This window comes from Polypterus senegalus, chromosome 6 (assembly GCF_016835505.1).
Source record: "Polypterus senegalus isolate Bchr_013 chromosome 6, ASM1683550v1, whole genome shotgun sequence".
Taxonomy (NCBI): domain Eukaryota; kingdom Metazoa; phylum Chordata; class Cladistia; order Polypteriformes; family Polypteridae; genus Polypterus; species Polypterus senegalus.
Window position 1 is genome coordinate 176,827,823 of NC_053159.1, and position 17,934 is coordinate 176,845,756.

At 43.1% G+C, this 17,934-nt stretch overlaps 1 protein-coding gene across 5 annotated transcripts in view; it reads left to right on the top strand.

Moving 5' to 3' along the window:
- LOC120531839 (cytoplasmic dynein 1 intermediate chain 2) overlaps positions 1-16,461 on the top strand; it is a 149,394-nt gene extending 132,933 nt beyond the window's left edge. For all 5 annotated transcript variants that reach the window (XM_039757619.1, XM_039757618.1, XM_039757620.1 and 2 more), the window contains 2 exons: positions 5,402-5,527; positions 15,502-16,461. In XM_039757619.1, coding sequence (XP_039613553.1) covers positions 5,402-5,527; positions 15,502-15,615 — 240 coding nt within the window. In that variant the 3' untranslated portion in view covers positions 15,616-16,461. The remainder of the gene's footprint in view (positions 1-5,401; positions 5,528-15,501) is intronic.
- Positions 16,462-17,934: the final 1,473 nt, after the last annotated feature.

Consider the following 17,934-nt stretch of genomic DNA (forward strand, 5'->3'; position numbering starts at 1 on the left):
TAAGCGGTACATCTGAAGAAAACCCGTGCACTGACATTCCAGCAGTGAAGTATGATGGTGGCCGCATCTTGCTGTGGAGTTGTTTTTCAGTAGACGGCAATGGAGCAAAGTACAGAAATATCCTTGACTCTTCGAGGGCCTCATACTTTCTCCAAAATCTGAAAAGCATACAAAACAATGGTCTCCTGTCATGTCATGAAATGTCTTTTACTGCGTGCTGTGGCTGCCAGGAATGCACGGCAGGCTTGTTCCCAGGCTGTCATCATGTGGCGGAGGGGGCGCACGCAGTGCATCGCAATCTGGTTTGTACCTCTTGTCATTGTGAATGGCGTTCCTCCCAAGTGAATCAGCTGGGGACCAATCAGCCAATGCTGGTACCTCACATTGGTTTTCAATCACTTGTATCAAAATCGGAGTCCGACAAGTCAACAGTCCAATTCAGCAATAATATGCAGAATGTCATCCATGGCATATTTTACTTTACGCTTTCACTTCAATCTCTCCAGTTGTCGATGCCATTTTTGCCGTTGTTTGTTCCTCATTAGTCACAACAGCGCAGGAAGTCCCGCTCAAACCAATGAAGCTAACTTTCTTTCCCTCTATAAAGAGAGTCCAGCTAAAACATAACGACGGGATTTGTCACCGTTTACAGTTGATTACCACCGCCATCCCATCCTTTTGACAAAAGTCGATATCCACCCTGAAAGAGTTAAGGAATGCCTGCTCCAAAGTGCCTTGAGTGACCCAGCCAGAACCTGGACTTAAACCCAATCAAACATCTCTGGAGAGACCTGAAAGCAGCAGTCCATCCAAAACTTGAGAGGATCTGCAGAGAAGAATGGCAGAAAATCCCCAAATCCAGGTGTGTAAAGCTTGTCACGTCAAACCCAAGAAGACTTCAAGCTGGAGTCGCTGCCATAGAGTCTTCTGATGAGTACTGATTAAAGGCTAGAATGCTTGTCACAATGGGATAGTTCAGTTTTTTAGTTTAATAAATTTGTAAAAATTCCTAAAATCTTGCTTTCACTTTGTCATTTTGGGGTGTTGAGTGTTACTTGATGAGGGAAAAAATGAATTTAGAGGATTTTTAGTGTAACGCAGCAACCTAAAAAAGTGAAGGGGCCTGAATGCTTTCTGAAGGTGCTTTAATATTTCTCCAGTTTTGTTTTAGTTCTAATTAAATAATAACTCATTTTCTGAGTGTTGTAATTGTTAACTGGGAAGCATTGTAACCCAAGAAGTTATTACAGCCCTCCTTTGGTGATAATAAATCGAGCTTGTCACTCATGACTATTAAGATAAACGTTTGTTTGACGAGACGGCTCTCAGTGCAGGGGTAAACATTTTGTGCAATCATCTGCCTTGCCACACTTCTTTTAAATAGCTGGCGCTACCTGAATGACTTTTTCTTTTTTAACTTCTTCAAATGCATCTGTCAGATGGTTATAAAACACTCCGAGTGTCATGTGAGGCGCACATCAGTTCAGAGACGGTTTAGTCTAAAATGAACGTCGCAGTTGACCAAGAAGCAGAACTTAAGGATGGGGGTGTGTTTTTCTTTTAGGCACAAGTTTAGTTTTGTGGAAGTGTAAACTATCCCAACATTGACCCTGATGAAGCAGTGCGGGAGACCATCTTTAGTCACTTTGTTTACCCGTCTGCCTCCACGATTCTTCGCTCTCTTTGTCAGCGTTCTCTCAGTCCAGTCACCCGCGTAGAGACAAATGATTTACACTCAGGGGTATAAAGACTTGCTGTTGTGGCGGTGAAAATAAAGAAAGCACAGCAAGAGCCAACGCAAACACTGGGCACTGAAGGATTACTTTGTGCAGGAGGGCAAGGATATGGCACACTTTGGGTCACTTGACAAGCGAAGAGCTGCATTTGAGTACCCTTTGACATTTAAGCATTGAGGTGTAGTGACGGTGTGTGTGTGTGTGTGCGTGTGTGTGTGTGTGTGAGAGTAGGAACTGGTACTTCATTCAGGGCTGGTTCCTGATGCTGCCAGGATGGACTACAGGCCCACCTTAAATTGGATGAGCAGGTCAGAAAACGACTATCCAGGGGTCATCTTGTTACTATTACATTAAAATATACAGGAGGAGCGTACAGACAATTCATTTAGCAGCTACCAGTGAGACACCTTTGAGTAGGAGATGCTTTAATTTTTTTTCTACATTAATCCATTGGTTATTTCTTGATCACACCATTTAACACTCCAAAATAAAAAAAAAAATCTTTCTTTTTTGCTAATCTGAGGTTTTCACAAGTAGGAAGCACTTACCAACAGCACTATGAACTTGTGGCGTAGCACATTAGACTTTTAACCAGGTTTTAAATTGTAATCCCACTGCCAGCAATGTGTGACCACGAGCAAGACACTTCAGCTGCCTGTGCTCCAAATGAAAAAACAAAACAAGTGTAACTACATGTCACTTAAATGTGGAGTTGGCCGTGTTTGACCTACCAGCCATTCCTAGTTTTTCATGAATATCCGTTTAGTTAGCTGTGTGGCCAATGGCTTATCTTACACATGGTGGAAATGTCTAACAAAGGGCACATGCCTTATGTTTGTATATCAGACTTGTAAGAAAGGCACTATATAGGCACCTGACCCGACACAGGCTCACACCAGGGGCATGTATAAAAACAACTCAACTTTTATTGTTCTTCACCTGTGGGCATGTTTTCCCCAAAATCTTCACAGGCACAACACAGTCCCCAGTACAAATAAAGCACCCAAAACACGCTCTTCCTTGGTACCACCCCTACTCCCGACAAGCTTTGTCCTCCTCCTCCCGGCTCTGGCCATTGAGTGGTGCCTGCTGGCTTCTTCTATAGTCCACCCGGTGCTCCAGGGGGTTGATTGCCGAGTTCCGGCTGCACTTCTGGGTGTGGCGGGCGAATACTCTGCCCATAAGGGCTCAGGAGTCCCAGCTGCAGCACCCCCTGGCGGCGCCTGTGGGACCCAATAGGGCTGCACCCAACTCCAATTCCCATGGAGCCCTGCGGGAAACCAAGGCACCGCTCCAACCCAGGGGGGCAGCCAACTAGCGTCCAGGGGGAAGTATTGCACCGTCCAGGGCTGCTCCCTATGAATATACAGCGAAGGGGTGTCCCGCCTGGGCATCTGCCAGAGACTGTAAAGTCCAGGCACACACAGAGGTGATGAGCATACGCTCAACCCTGAGTTATTTCCACATGGCTTTATTATAAATGGAAATATGTATTATTTACCTCTCTAGTATTGACCAACTTAGCAGTAACCTAAGAAACATCAAGTGAACTTCTGTAATGTACATTGTATTCCGAAAGTACTGAGACCCCTTCACTTTCTTGTTATGATGATGTAGATTTATTTTTAAATTGAGACATTTGTCATTTCTGGCTATCAATCTACACTTATAACCCATTATGACAAAGTGAAGACATGTATTCAGAAAGGTTTGCAAATTTATTAAAAAAACAAAAACTGACATCTCTTCAGACAGATCTTCAGAAGTCCTTCCCTGAGATGGGAGAACCTGTCAGAAGGACAACCATCTCGGCAGCACTCTATCAAACAGGCGTTTAGGGTAGTGTGGCTAGATGGAAGCCACTCTTGATGATAACTTGGACTGGACTGCCAATACTGATGCTGTGTGCAAGAGAGGACAGAGCTGACTATACTTCCTTAGAAGGCTGGTGTCCTTCAACATCTGCAATAAGATGCTGCAGATGTTCTATCAGATGGTCATGGTGAGCGCCCTCTTCTATGCAGTGATGTGCTGGGGAGGCAGCATAAAGAAAAAGGACGCCTCACACCTGGACAAACTGGTGAGGAAGGCAGACTCTATTGTAGAGTCTGCAGGCTCCTGTCAATCATGGAGAATCCACTGCATCCACTGAACAGGATCATCTCCAGACAGAGGAGCAGCTTCAGCGACAGACTGCTGTCACCGTCCTGCTCCACTGACAAACTGAGGAGACCCCACACTATGCGACTCTTCAGTTCCACCCGGGGGGGTAAACGTTAACATTATACAAAGTTATTGTCAGTTATACCTTCAATGTTATCACTCTTTAATTTAATATTGTTCTTTATCAGTATGCTGCTGCTGTAATATCTGAATTTTCCCTTGGAATTAATAAAGTAACTGTCTGTCTATCTATCTCCATCTATCTATTATATAGTGCCTTTCATATCTATCTATCTATCTATCTATCTATCTATCTATCTAAATTCTGAGTGTATAAGGAAAAGATTCTCTGGTCTGATGAAACAAAAATGGAACTCTTTTTAGCAGAACATTAACACCAAATCTGGTTCAGACCAGGCACTGCTAATCACCCACCTAATGCCATCTGTAGGGTGAAGCATGGTGGTGATAGTGGCAGCATCATGCTGTAGGGATGCTTCTCAATGGCAAGGGCAGGGTGACTGAATTAAGAAAATGATGAATAAAATCTGCTCCAGAGTGCATGTGACCACAGAATGGACCAATAATTGAACTTTCCACACAATAATAACCCGAAGCATACGGCCAAGAGAATGCTGGAGTGACTTTAGGACAAGTGTGTCTCTCTTTAAAACCCAGACTTGAACATCTGAGGAGAGACCTGAAGATGGCAGTCCACGGACACTTTCCCATCCAGTCTGACATAGCGTGAGAGGATCTGCCCAAATCCGGGTGTGCCAAGCTTGTAGAGACTTTGCCATGAAGACTCAGAGCTGTAATTGTTGCCTAAAAGACTTCTACAAAGTACAGAATTAAGGGTCTCAATACTTCAGTGAAGGAGATGTCTCCATTTTTGATTTTTAAATATATTTGCAGACCTTTCTGTAATCCCGTTTACACTTTGTCATTATGGGTCATTCAGTGTAGATTGATTGGGCAAAAATGGCAAATGTATCTGTTTAAAATTAAATGTACAGTGCAATCCCAATAAAATAGGCAGAAAGTGTCCTGTGTATATTTGTGTGCTATCTTTTCAGACTGGAGTGGGATTGGCCTCCATTTCTTTCCAGGAAGAATAAAGTATCCTCCTATTGTAGGTCTCTTCTAGTGTTGTCATGCATGAGGACAGTTTGGTTTTTGTGGTTTTTGGCTAAAACTACACTTATTGTTTAGACGTTTTGTTCTTTTTGCTGCTTTGGCAAATTATGTCATGGTGTAATTAAAAATCCAAAATTACTGCCCTTACACACAATACAAAAGTATAATACGTTAATAAACCAAACAAATGTCAGCTGATGGCCATATAATAAAACAAGAACATAAAGTGGGGTGGTTTTTCAAGTTTCCCACAAAGTCTCTTCTCACAGTCTCGGGTGAACGCCTTTCATGGTTTGAGGTAAGTCACTTGCGTTGCCCTCATTAGCTTCTCACACATTAAACGCCATGTTACTGCTCTGTTGCAGGTTCCCACAGCCAGTATAATGGTGGAGGGCAATCCTGCTCTGAATCGCGTCCGATGGGCTCATTCTGGAAGAGAAATTGCAGTTGGTGATTCAGATGGGCAGATCCTCATCTACGATGTCGGAGAGGTAAGAATTTACAAATTGTATTAAATGATCCTTTCGCCACCCTTATTGTCTGGGATTTTTTTTTCTTTCTATTTTTAAGTTAAGTCTTTCTTTCACTATTTGAGCTTGGAGCAGAAGAAAGAAGTTGGAAGCATGCACTGATAGCATGTTGGTGCACCCACCACACGACGAACCACCTGGGTTGGGACCCCGAGTGCAGCGGGTGACACCTCAGCGCCACACTGGAGCAGTGTAAGGTGGCTGGAGTGCCAATCCTGCCACCAACTCCTGAGTTTTCCCTGTTAGTTGAAGGACCTGCTTGCTTGCAAATTAACGTCATACGTGGGACAAAGCTCAAGGGCCCAGCCGAGTAGAGTCACTTCTGGCATTTACGGGATTCGAACCGGCAACCTTCCAAATGCTGGCACAGATTGCTAGCCTCCGAGCCACCACTCTGCCCATGGAAGAGATAACCGTCAAGTCTCATCCATTTCTGTCTTACATGAAGGAGATCTATACAGGTGGACACATCTAAGGAGGCAGAAGTACAGTGCCCTCCATGAGTATTGGCACCAGAGGCGACTTCTCTAAGACTACGAGGGAAGCTCCGCCTCCTCTAAAATGTCACAAAAAATTGTCAGATATGTAGAGTTGTATTTACGTTGCTATTACAAAGAGCGTGCAAGAACGTGTTCCTCTTCATTGCTAGTTCAGTCACAATCAGCAGTATTTTCTTGCAGATCGTCTAAAGCAAGTTTTATTTTTCTCATACATTCCCATGGCAGCAAGATCCATTAAAACCCATGGAAGTGCAGCTTCACTGGACTTCAGAATATGCTTTGTTTTCAGTGCAGCAAAGCCACCCATTTATTGGACAAAAGCTTCACACCATCATTTCCAGTGAAGCTCGGCGTCTGTAGGAGTAAATGGGAGCGGAGGGCTGAGAGGACACTGAGCTGCTGCTGCATGATAACAGGAGGAACTGGCAAAGTGGCGCGACCTCTTTTTGATTGACAGCGTTCTGGTATCGGGGCATTTCAGGTGGCAGGTGACGCTGCTGCTCGTACAGTAGTCTGTTATTTGATAGCGATATAGCCCACTGTTTTCATTTGTATACGTCCTACCATAAATTAAAACATAAGTATAGCGTTCTTGAGTTTGCTCCCATTTTAGTTTAGTAAAGTTCACTCACTCATTTCACACAAGGTCACGGGATGGACTAGCCAGCTGTGGTGCCTTGGTGATTTTTTTTTTAAAGACATGGAGTTGGATAGTGCAAGCCATTGTCTTTAGTGGCAACAATTAGAGCTGCGTCAGCAGGTGTGGAGAGGAGCTTCACCTGCCTAAAACAGTCAAGTCGTACAGACGCCACACAATGGGCCAGAACTGCTCAAGCCACCTTGCTGTGCTGGACATTGACAGGAAACTGGGCGAGTTGTAGTTGGTATGACAGGGTCACTGACCATTTCCTACAAAAAGAAAAGAGGGCAGAATTTACATACAAATATCATCATGCGATAATTGACTAATTTTATGAAGTAGGCCTAAAATGTGCTTCCTTCGTTTGAAAGACCACCAGCCGTCCCTTGCTAAATAAAATTAAAATGGGCTGTGGAAAAAGAGTCATTATAGTTTATCCTGTTGATATTTCATTTATAATTTAACTCTTTTAGGACTTCTAGGATTTTTTTCCCCTTTGTCTCAGTATATATGTATGTATATGCAAAAAGCTTTCGACTCAGTTGATCAAGTTGCCCTGTGGAACATCCTGAGGGTTCGCGGGATCCCCTTGAGGTTGCTGGATATCATGGCCGGCCTGTCCACTGGTACTGTGAGTGCTGTGCAGAGTGGAGGCAGGACCTCTGCGTTTTTCCCAGTTGATTCTGGGGTTCGTCAGCGGTCTGTTCTGCTCCTACTCTGTTCAATGCATGACTGGGTGTTGGGCAAGGTCATGGGGTCCAGCGGCTGTGGGATGTCTGTTGGTGAAGAAAGATTCACACATCTTGACTTTGCTGACGATGCTGTGATCTTCATGGAGTCAATGGAACCTCTGATCAGGCACTCGAGAGACTGAGTGAGGAGTCTGAGTGTCTGGGCTTGCGAGTGTCCTGATAAAAACCAAAAGCCAGGCCTTTAATGACCTCTTGGGCGCAGCCATCAGCAGTGTGTCTGTCTGCAGAAAGAGTATCGACCTCGTCACTGAGAGGTTTACTTACCTTGGCAGTGACATTCATGTCTCTGAAGTCAGTAAACGGATTGGGAGAGCATGGGGAGGTCATGAGGTCGCTGGAAAGGGGTGTGTGGCGCACCCGATATCTCTGCTAAAGGACGAAGGTCCAAGTCTTTAAACTCCTGGTGCTTCCTGTCTTGCTATATGGTTTGGTACTGTGTCTCTCCGGAAAATCTTTGGGTACCGTTGGTTTGACTTTGTGTTGCTGATGGAGTCCTGAATGAGGCACATGACCTGCATTGTGAGGGAGCGTCCGTTACAGCACTACGGCCATGTGGCGCATTTCCCCGAGGGTGATCCGGCTCGTAAGATCCTCAGTGTTGAGGACCCGAGTGGGTGGACCAGGCCAAGGGGTCACCCACATAACACCTGACTGCGGCAGATAGAGGGACATTTCTTGAGGATGGGACTGGACCGCGTGTCTGCTTGGGAGGTTACTAACTGGGTTCCCGAGCTGTTTCAATATGTAGTTGGTGTGGCAACGGGCTGTCCCAGTGCATGCTCCCCAACTTGACTTGACTTGAATGTATATGTATAATACACACACACACACACACACACACGGGTCATACCAGGTCCTCCAAAACATTAAATGAATGACATGTAAACACAATACAGATGTTTTCTTCACGCTCATTGGGATTTTGGCAGAAATTGACGCCAAGAAAAAGCTACATGCAGCGTTTTTTGATGCCATCCGAACACGCATCCATCCGAACGCACGTGTCTCACTCACTTTGGTTGGATTAGCAATGCCAGACTAGTCTGGGAATGTGAGAGCAGAGCTGACAGGAAAGCACAACACTCGTTCCAAGCGCGCTGGCTCACGGAGGGTTTATTTATTCCAGAAAACTGGATAAGGTGTTAGCAGCCAACACCAGTGGCAAGACACCATAACGCTGGCTGCGACACATTTTTGAAGGGTACAGATTTCCAAAATCTTTCTCAGCAAGATGAGAAGCTGCGCTCTTTCACAAATATAGAAAAACGTGAGCCAATGCCTGCGGTCATTCATCTCCCTGGTCTTGATTCCGTTGACACTTCTAGACCGATCACAGGACACTTGCGGCTTTGGCCAGTGTTATAGCACATGCTCTGCCTCTCTGGTCTTCTCTTAATAATAGCCCGCAAACGGCTTCTATCCAAGCCCTTCATTATCAGTTAAAATGTAACACATACAAAATGGCAATCCTGCCACGTTGAACCCCCATACTAGTGGAGATTGTCAGATTGCTAATTTGCATTGGGTGACAGAAAATGTAATCATATTTGTATCTTTCCGCTGAATAAGTATTTTAAGTTCTTAGTATAAATGCTGTGTTTCTGGAGCCTGTCCATACAATTGGGGTACAAGGACCTAGCGTAAATACTGTATTTTCAATGTTTTAATCGTGCTTTAAATCATCAGTGATATAAGTAATCAATTGTCGATCAGCAGAAGCCTAGCGTAGAGAATATTTGTATCCCTTTGTGGTTGCTTCTTAGATAAGAAAAAGAGTCACCCAACTGCAGACAGGCGTTCTCGAGGATCCCCGCTCATTCTATTGCTTTGCTCTTACTGATGGTGGTGTTGTGAAATATCCACATTTGAGTAGATTAGAAATTTTAGGCATATAAATCACTTTGTGAAACATCCAACTGTGGAGTCTGAATGTGTTTGGGATCTGAGAGTGCTTGTCTGTAGCTGGACTGGAATTCAGACTAAAAAGGGGAAAAAAAGAAGCTTCAAAGTAAAAGTCTTACCCGGCTAAGTCGGTAGTGATGTCAAATTTCATGTGTTGTGAATTGATTGTCGTAAATTTGAGTACCGTATATACTCGTGGATAAGTTCTCCCGCGGCTAAGTTGCGGCTTGATTTGACCGTATAATTTCCGGTATTTTATAACGTCAGTCGTATAAATAGAATGCTATTGGCCCAAGAGATTATGGTGTGCTAACGCCCACCTGAGAGAGTAACCATGGACCACACGGCCTTTTGTTTTCTATATATTGTGCCTTATATGTGATTATTAGGAACACCATACTAATACGGTGTTTGACCCCCTTTCGCCTTCAGAACTGCCTTAATTCTACGTGGCATTGATTCAACAAGGTGCTGAAAGCATTCTTTAGAAATGTTGGCCCATATTGATAGGATAGCATCTTGCAGTTGATGGAGATTTGTGGTCTGCACATCCAGGGCACGAAGCTCCCGTTCCACCACATCCCAAAGATGCTCTATTGGGTTGAGATCTGGTGACTGTGGGGGCCATTTTAGTACAGTGAACTCATTGTCATGTTCAAGAAACCAATTTGAAATGATTCGAGCTTTGTGACATGGTGCATTATCCTGCTGGAAGTAGCCATCAGAGGATGGGTACATGGTGGTCATGAAGGGATGGACATGGTCAGAAACAATGCGCAGGTAGCCCGTGGCATTTAAACGATGCCCAATTGGCACTAAGGGGCCTAAAGTGTGCCAAGAAAACATCCCCCACACCATTACACCACTACCACCAGCCTGCACAGTGGTAACAAGGCATGATGGATCCATGTTCTCATTCTGTTTACGCCAAATTCTGACTCTACCATTTGAATGTCTCAACAGAAATCGAGACTCATCAGACCAGGCAACATTTTTCCAGTCATTAACTGTCCAATTTTGGTGATCTTGTGCAAATTGTAGCCTCTTTTTCCTATTTGTAGTGGAGATGAGTGGTACCCGGTGGGGTCTTCTGCTGTTGTAGCCCATCCGCCTCAAGGTTGTGCGTGTTGTGGCTTCACAAATGCTTTGCTGCATACCTCGGTTGTAACGAGTGGTTATTTCAGTCAAAGTTGCTCTTCTATCAGCTTGAATCAGTCGGCCCATTCTCCTCTGACCTCTAGCATCAACAAGGCATTTTCTCCCACAGGACTGCCGCATACTGGATGTTTTTCCCTTTTCATACCATTCTTTGTAAACCCTAGAAATGGTTGTGCGTGAAAATCCCAGTAACTGAGCAGGTTTGTGAAATACTCAGACCGGCCCGTCTGGCACCAACAACCATGCCACGCTCCAAATTGCTTAAATCACCTTTCTTTCCCATTCTGACATTCAGTTTGGAGTTCAGGAGATTGTCTTGACCAGGACCACACCCCTAAATGCATTGAAGCAGCTGCCATGTGATTGGTTGATTAGATAACTGCATTAATGAGAAATTGAACAGGTGTTCCTAATAATCCTTTAGGTGAGTGTATATGTGAGTATATACGGTAGATTAGAAATTTTAGGAGTCTGAATGTGTGGGATCTGAGAGGGCTTGTCTGTAGCTGGACTGGAATTCAGACTAAAAAAGGGGAAAAAAAGCCGGGTAAGACTTTTACTTTTAAGTCGGTAGTGATGTCAGATTTCATGTGTTGTGAATTGATTGCCGCAAATTTTTGCGGGAGTTGATTAGAAATTTCCCCTTTCAGCTTATAAATTATTTTGAGAAAAAAAAAATCAATTTGTATTTGTAAGTCCATGGCTACGTATAAACAGGAAAATGTGAATATTAATTACAGTAGTAGGCGATACAAATCACACGAAACAGCATGTTTTTATGAATTGTGAGGCAGTCGAAGCCCGATGCGTACTTTCCTCCTCTTGAGTCGCACCACTCATGTAAAATTCCATTATGAGTGACAGTAAGGTGTGTAAAATAAAAAAAAAAAAAAAAAGTGACTGATTGAAAGATTCGGGCTCGGACCCCCACGACCTTGCATTGCAATTACTGCATTGAGGAAATGAAGAAGCCATTAAAGCTCCTCCACGTACTGTCGATACACATTTCGAGCGAAGAGTTTCTGTGCTGTCAGCGTTTTAAAGTATTTGTGTATAAGAAATTAACATCAAGTTTCAGGTTTTAATTTTGTTTGCTTACATTTTAATTCAATTTCTTGTTGAAAGCTTGGAGATTTCAGTTCTTTCTCGTAACTCTTTTTCACTTTACACAACTTTGTCAGAGACGCTGCCTAAAGGAATGGCTTCCAAACAAATAAGAGCTTTAAATGTCTGTTAACGCTTTTGAATTGGCAGGGCGACATTCAGCTGCGGCATAATTGTAGATCTTCATCTTGCACAGCAAGAGGTCATTCACAGTGATGGTTAGAAAATTATATCTGATCTTTTGACACTAAAAGCACAGGCAGTGAAGAAGAGACAGAAAGTGTCCCTTTTTGTTGTTTACTGCTGTGAAATGAAGTAAAATGTGATGGCTCTTTTCATACATGCGGTATTCAAAAATTGATGATATTAAGTGTTACTGTGTGTGTGTGTGTGTGTGTGTGTGTGTTAGCTCACTTAATCGCTAGAGGCAATGACATTATTGATATTTCGAGATCACAGTATAATGTTAATAAAATAAAACTCGCATTTGGTCGTGTTTCAAAATCAGATCCCTCAGTTGCCGGAACAAGGCACCTTGTAAACCTTCATGTTTAAATTAATTTGATGCACTACAAATATTTTAATATTATTATGCAGCCAAGATCCCAGATTGAGATAAAAAGAATGTCTCATTTGATCAGAAAGGTTTGTTTTTGTCGTATTGAGCCATAGAATTGACCGTCACTTACGTGGATGACTCGGAGGCCAAAGTGAACCCCACACGACTACGTCTTCAATTTTTAAAAGCACACATTAGTCTCCGTTTTCACTACCCCGGCGCTTTTAACTGTCGAAAAAACAGATCCTCTCAGGATCATTTAACGTTTTCACCCACAGTGAGCTTTGAAAACGCACACTAATCGCGCTCCGATTGGTTCGTGATTATTACGTGGCCCTTCCCCTATTGGATTCTACTCATTATATTTTCTGGACTGATACAATTGTGTGTTGCTCTCAATTCCATGTCCACCTCATCGTCGGTCCAAACAAAGCAATCTCTGCTTTTGTCTTTCGTATTTGCCTTTGCTGCCCTCCGCGTGTAAACACAAGTAGCAAATGAATGTCTGCCGTGGAAAACGCTTCCTTCTCCTGTTTCTGCCCCCGTGCACGTGCCCAGCGCAGGTGAACAACCACGTCAAACACGTTCTCGGTTGTTTTAGTGCAGGTGGAGATACTTTTGTGAACACTTTGGAAAAGCTAGTGTGGATGGAGATCGTTTTAAATTTAAGAATACAATTTATAAATGAAAACATACTGGTGTGGATGTAGCGTGAGGTCACATGCCTCTTTGCAAACTGTAGTCGAGATTTGAGGGGAGCTTTGGTGTCAGCACAGTCAAGGTAATCACCTGAAATGTTGTTGTTTGTTTCTCTTATCTCTTCTGTGGAAACAAAAAATGTTCCTGCAAAGCTGCCATTGGGGTCCCCTGTGTGGCCTCCTTGGCTCACCGACAAAGTCCAATATGGTGGACTCTGCTTGTATGCAGATTCACAGAGGTGTGATATTTAGCAAACTTCACTATGTTTGGGATTTTCAGTCTTTAGAAGATTTAAAGAAACACAACCATTTCAATAACCGTCTTCCAGGATGAACTGAATGTTCCTCATAATATCGTTTCTTTAGTGACCAAGCTGTATGACTTTGCGTGTTTATTCTGAATTCAAGGCCAGTGGTAGTAACCGTAACAGCAGTATTGTCACATGTTCAGGCCCAATACAGCGAAATTCTTACCTCTGTGTCCGACCATCCAACACGCTGCCATTTCCTTCAGTGCATTCCTTCAAAAAGTCTTCAGACCCCTTCACTTTTTACACATTTTGTTATGTTGTAGTCTTGTGTTAAATTCATTTTTCCCTCATTAAAACAACACTCAAAAGCCCTGAATGAGAAATAGAAAACAGGATTGTAGAAATATTTGTAAAAAAGTTTGCTTTATTTTTTTGCTTAACAGGAGCAAAGTGTTAAAGTAACGCAAGTACGAATTACTTTGTGGTGGGAGTTTATTTGAAAGGAGGCTGTAATTTGCAAGATATTAAAAACATCAGGAGCCACGCAGACCATGGTGACGTGGCACTGGTTAGGATACGTGGGTAGAGTTTCTTTAATTGACATCACACACGAGTGGCACATGCAGTATGAAGTGCTGCTGTTTGGGGTACGAGGAATAAAAAAAAGCTCAAGAACTGAAATCGTAAATCATGCAGCTGCTTGGTGAGCCCAATTAAACAAAACGCCTGCCTTAAACCTGCTGTAATATGGCAGAGTGGCACAGTGGCTTGGATTTCAACTCCTGATGGTTGTGGGCTCATAGCCCACTACTGACACCACTGTGTGATTGATTGATAGATAGATAGATAGGTAGATAGATAGGAGAGGCACTATATAATACATAGATGGATAAAAGGGACTATATCATAAACTAGATAGCCGCCGCCCGCCGTAGCATACGGCAGTGTACGAATAGAAACGGATAATGGTGCATTGCCTTCATGAACCGTTTGTGTCAGGAAATACCCCACTGATAGGAACAGGCAGTTGCAGGATCCAGGAATAGTGATGAAGTTGTTCAAAAATCCGTCAACAGAGAAGATACTGTCATTCATTTTATTAAAAAAGGCTTAGGAAACCACTGTCGCAGTATAATGAAAATAGCAAAGTGTATGGAAGGCCGCAGGCAGTGTGGGGAAGGGTTTGGAAGAGGATGAATAGGAATCGAAAAATGCCATGTCGGCTGCATGTGGGTGGGACCGGTTTTGAAGTGGAAGCAGGATGAACCAGAAGAGAAATATATATATAAGAGATAGATATTATATGAGTGTAGTTGTCAGGAATAGATAGATAGGAAAGGCACTATATAATAGATGGATGTTATATTAGTGTAGTTGGCAGGATTAGATAGATAGATAGGAAAGGCACTATATAATACATAGATAGATAAAAGGGACTATATCTTAAATAGATATTATATTAGTGTAGTTGGCAAGATTAGATAGATAGGTGGGTAGATAGACAGATAGGAAAGGCACGATAGATAGATAGATAGTTAGATAGATAGGAAAAGCATTATATTATAGATACTTTATTGATCCCGAGAGATATTTAAGTACCAGTAGCCTAGGATTATTCCAAGTCAGATACAAACATCTAAGCACACACTATACAAATAACATTACGTACATTGGGGTTGCAATCTTACAGTCCAATACAGCTAATATGGACGGTGCATACAGTGCAATAGGAACTGTGCAAATAATAAATAATATACTACCAAAGTGGCAGGTAGCACATAATAATAAAGTGACTTGGCCTATAACATGTGTAAAGTGACACATTATGAAGAAGTTATGCAGTAGTGAGCAGGTGGTATGATATCGGATGTAGTGCATAGCTAATACATCAGCTAATGTAACTCATGAACAGAGAAGGAACATCAGACCCCAAACTCAACTGCTCCCCCAGCGCCCTTTGGGAAGATTGAAAGAATCTAATGGCTCTGGGGACACGAGGTCTCTTGTATCTATCTGTTCGTATTGCAGTTCTGTGATAGCAGCCTACCACTAAACAAACTCCTCTGTCTAATTATGGTGGTGTATTGTGGGTGAGGTTCATTGTTCATAATCGATAGAAGCTTCTGTAGTGTCCTCCTCTCTGCCACCGTCACCGGAGAGTCCACGTCACTCCACCTGCTTGTGCTTCAATTGGAAAACCAAACCAAAAGAAATGTGTTGTATCTGAGATATTGCATCTTGCCTTGGATAAAGGTGTCAGCCACATAATAAGTAATAATAATAATAATCATCATATTTATTCATTTTGAATTACCACCTAGGGACAAACAACATATATATCTATTAACATTTTTATTTTTTTCTTTTACAGCAAATTGCAGTTCCACGCAGTGACGAGTGGTCTCGTTTCGCCCGAACGCTGGCAGAAATCAATGCCAACAGAGCCGATGCTGAAGAGGAGGCAGCAGCTCGCTTGTCAGCCTGATGACTGAGGACGGATTTTGTTAAAACTTGTTTAAAAAAAAAAAAAAAACCAAACCCTTAATGCAGGTAGTTTGTACTCTTTGCTACATTAGCCACCGTCACAAAGACTTTCAGGACATTCTCGATTTAATCCTTTTTATTCAATCTTACAGCGAAAATCGTTTTTTCTAATATGCAAATGGGACACTATTTCATTAAAAGACGGCGCTTGTTTGCGTAGTTTAACGTATTTATACAGAATACTTCAGGATGAACGAGTTTTCTTATAGGGCTACTGACACTCATGCTGCATATGAAGATCTTTCTTTTCCATCAGATGGCTTTCACAATGAATGGCGCAAAAAATTTTAAAATGATTTTCTTTTTTAAATCCAGTACCAGCCATATATTAACCAAAACAGCACAGGAACCACAAGCCTTAACGAGAAAACCTCTCCATGAAAATTTCACCTTTGTGTACTTTGATTTCTTCCAATGTTATTCCTGTCATTTCTGCTTCCTAATGACGTTAACTGTCCGCTGTAAGAGGGCGTTTGTTTTATTACTTTGTTCTGAATTTGAGTAACGAGCTCAGCATTTTTAGGTTGTTAGCGTGGTGTTTGCTCTTCTGATGACATTCCCATTAACAGGACGATCCCAGCGGCGTCAAATCTCATCTTGAGCCGCACTCCCGTGTTGGCGGGTGACGTCACAGCTCAACGGAAACAAGAGAATGAAGGGCGAGGTTGACGCCGCTGCTGTCGAGCATGTCGATGAGTACGTAGTGCTGAGCGCAATGTTAGAAATCAACTGATTGTAACAAATACAGACGAATTGAGCATGACAATAAATCGGCACTGTCACTCGGCTCCTGGCTCGTTTGTGTTGGTTTTCATTTTCGATCAAAGAAGATTTGCTCGTTGTGTGCATCGGCTTTGTGTGGAAAAGAGTGAAAGTTGAAATGTGGCAAGAGGGTGAAAGCAAACGAGAACAAGTCACTCAAACCCTCCGTCTTCCAAAATCATTTCCGTATCGTTCAGTGCAGCACAGGAGTCAAATAAGGGACAGAGTAGCCCATGGACCACGGAAAGTATCTGCAGTGAGGCAAATGAGGGCCGGCTGGATTCCATTAAATTACCGGAGACCACACCAGTGGTGCTATTCGGTAATCTTATAAAGTGAGGATTCAAAATGGGCTTGTTCAACCTTGATTTAAAATCACAAAAAAATCCCAACTCTGTATTGGCATCTCTAAAGTTACAACCGCTTTGTCATACAGTGGATTTGAATAAAGGAAACAGTTAAAGTTACTAATTACTTTTACTCATTCAAAAACACCGTCCTCAGTTGTTCTGTTGCTTTGTAGTCTGCGTAGAGCGACTCAGTATGTGCTTCTGAATAAAATCGTTGTGTTTCATTCTGTTGTCTCCAGTATATAATCTGTGGTTTGTTTTCCATTCCTCCTTTCCTCAGCACTTTTCTTATTGTGCATACAAGTGACACGCTGTAAAAAGTGCGTAACGCTGAGTGGTGGACTTAGCAACGACATGCAGGTGGATAAAGTGTTGGCTTCTTCAAACCTACACAGTGTGGACACCAGGGGGTGCTCCAGCTGCCTCGTCCGGACCCAGCAGCACAACACACAGTTTATTTATTCTTCCTCATGGGAATCGCTCCCCCTCGTTCCCAACGTTACTGCACAGTTCTACAGCACGGTCCCATACACACCGTAGTTCGTCTTCCTCATTCCACCTCCACTCCTCCGACTCTGGCTCCCTGAATGGAGTGAGGCAGCTCCTTTTATTCAGCTCCAGGTGGCATATCAGCTACCAGGTGTGGAGGAAGTCGATTGTAGGGCTCCCCCTGGTAGGACCCCATGGAACCCAACAGGGCAGTACCAAACTCCAACTCCCAGTGTGCCCTGTGGGAATCTGTGGTGCCAGAGCTGCCCAGGAGGGCTGCCCTTTAGCATCCCAGGGAAGGTAGTGCCCTGCTGATAGTCTCTCTGTTCCAGTCCTTCCATCCAACTGGGCAATGGCTGTGGCCACCTGTCACAACAGCTTTACATTAATAAAAATGTAGTGGAATCAGATTAATTGTCGTGCACCGCATTGCCACTCGTTTTGTCTGGTAGTCCAAATCTTGCTCTGTAGATCATGTCAAATACTACATCACAGAATATAATAAATAGGCAGTGGTGAGCAAAGCAAAAAACGGACCTCCTTTAGCACACAGTTTTGCCAAATGGACAGTAAAACACGTTTTACATGCGACTCCCCGATTGTGAAACTTGCTCAAAACATTTTTTTTAAGGGCTTGAAAGAAAGGCCTGTGCCTCTTA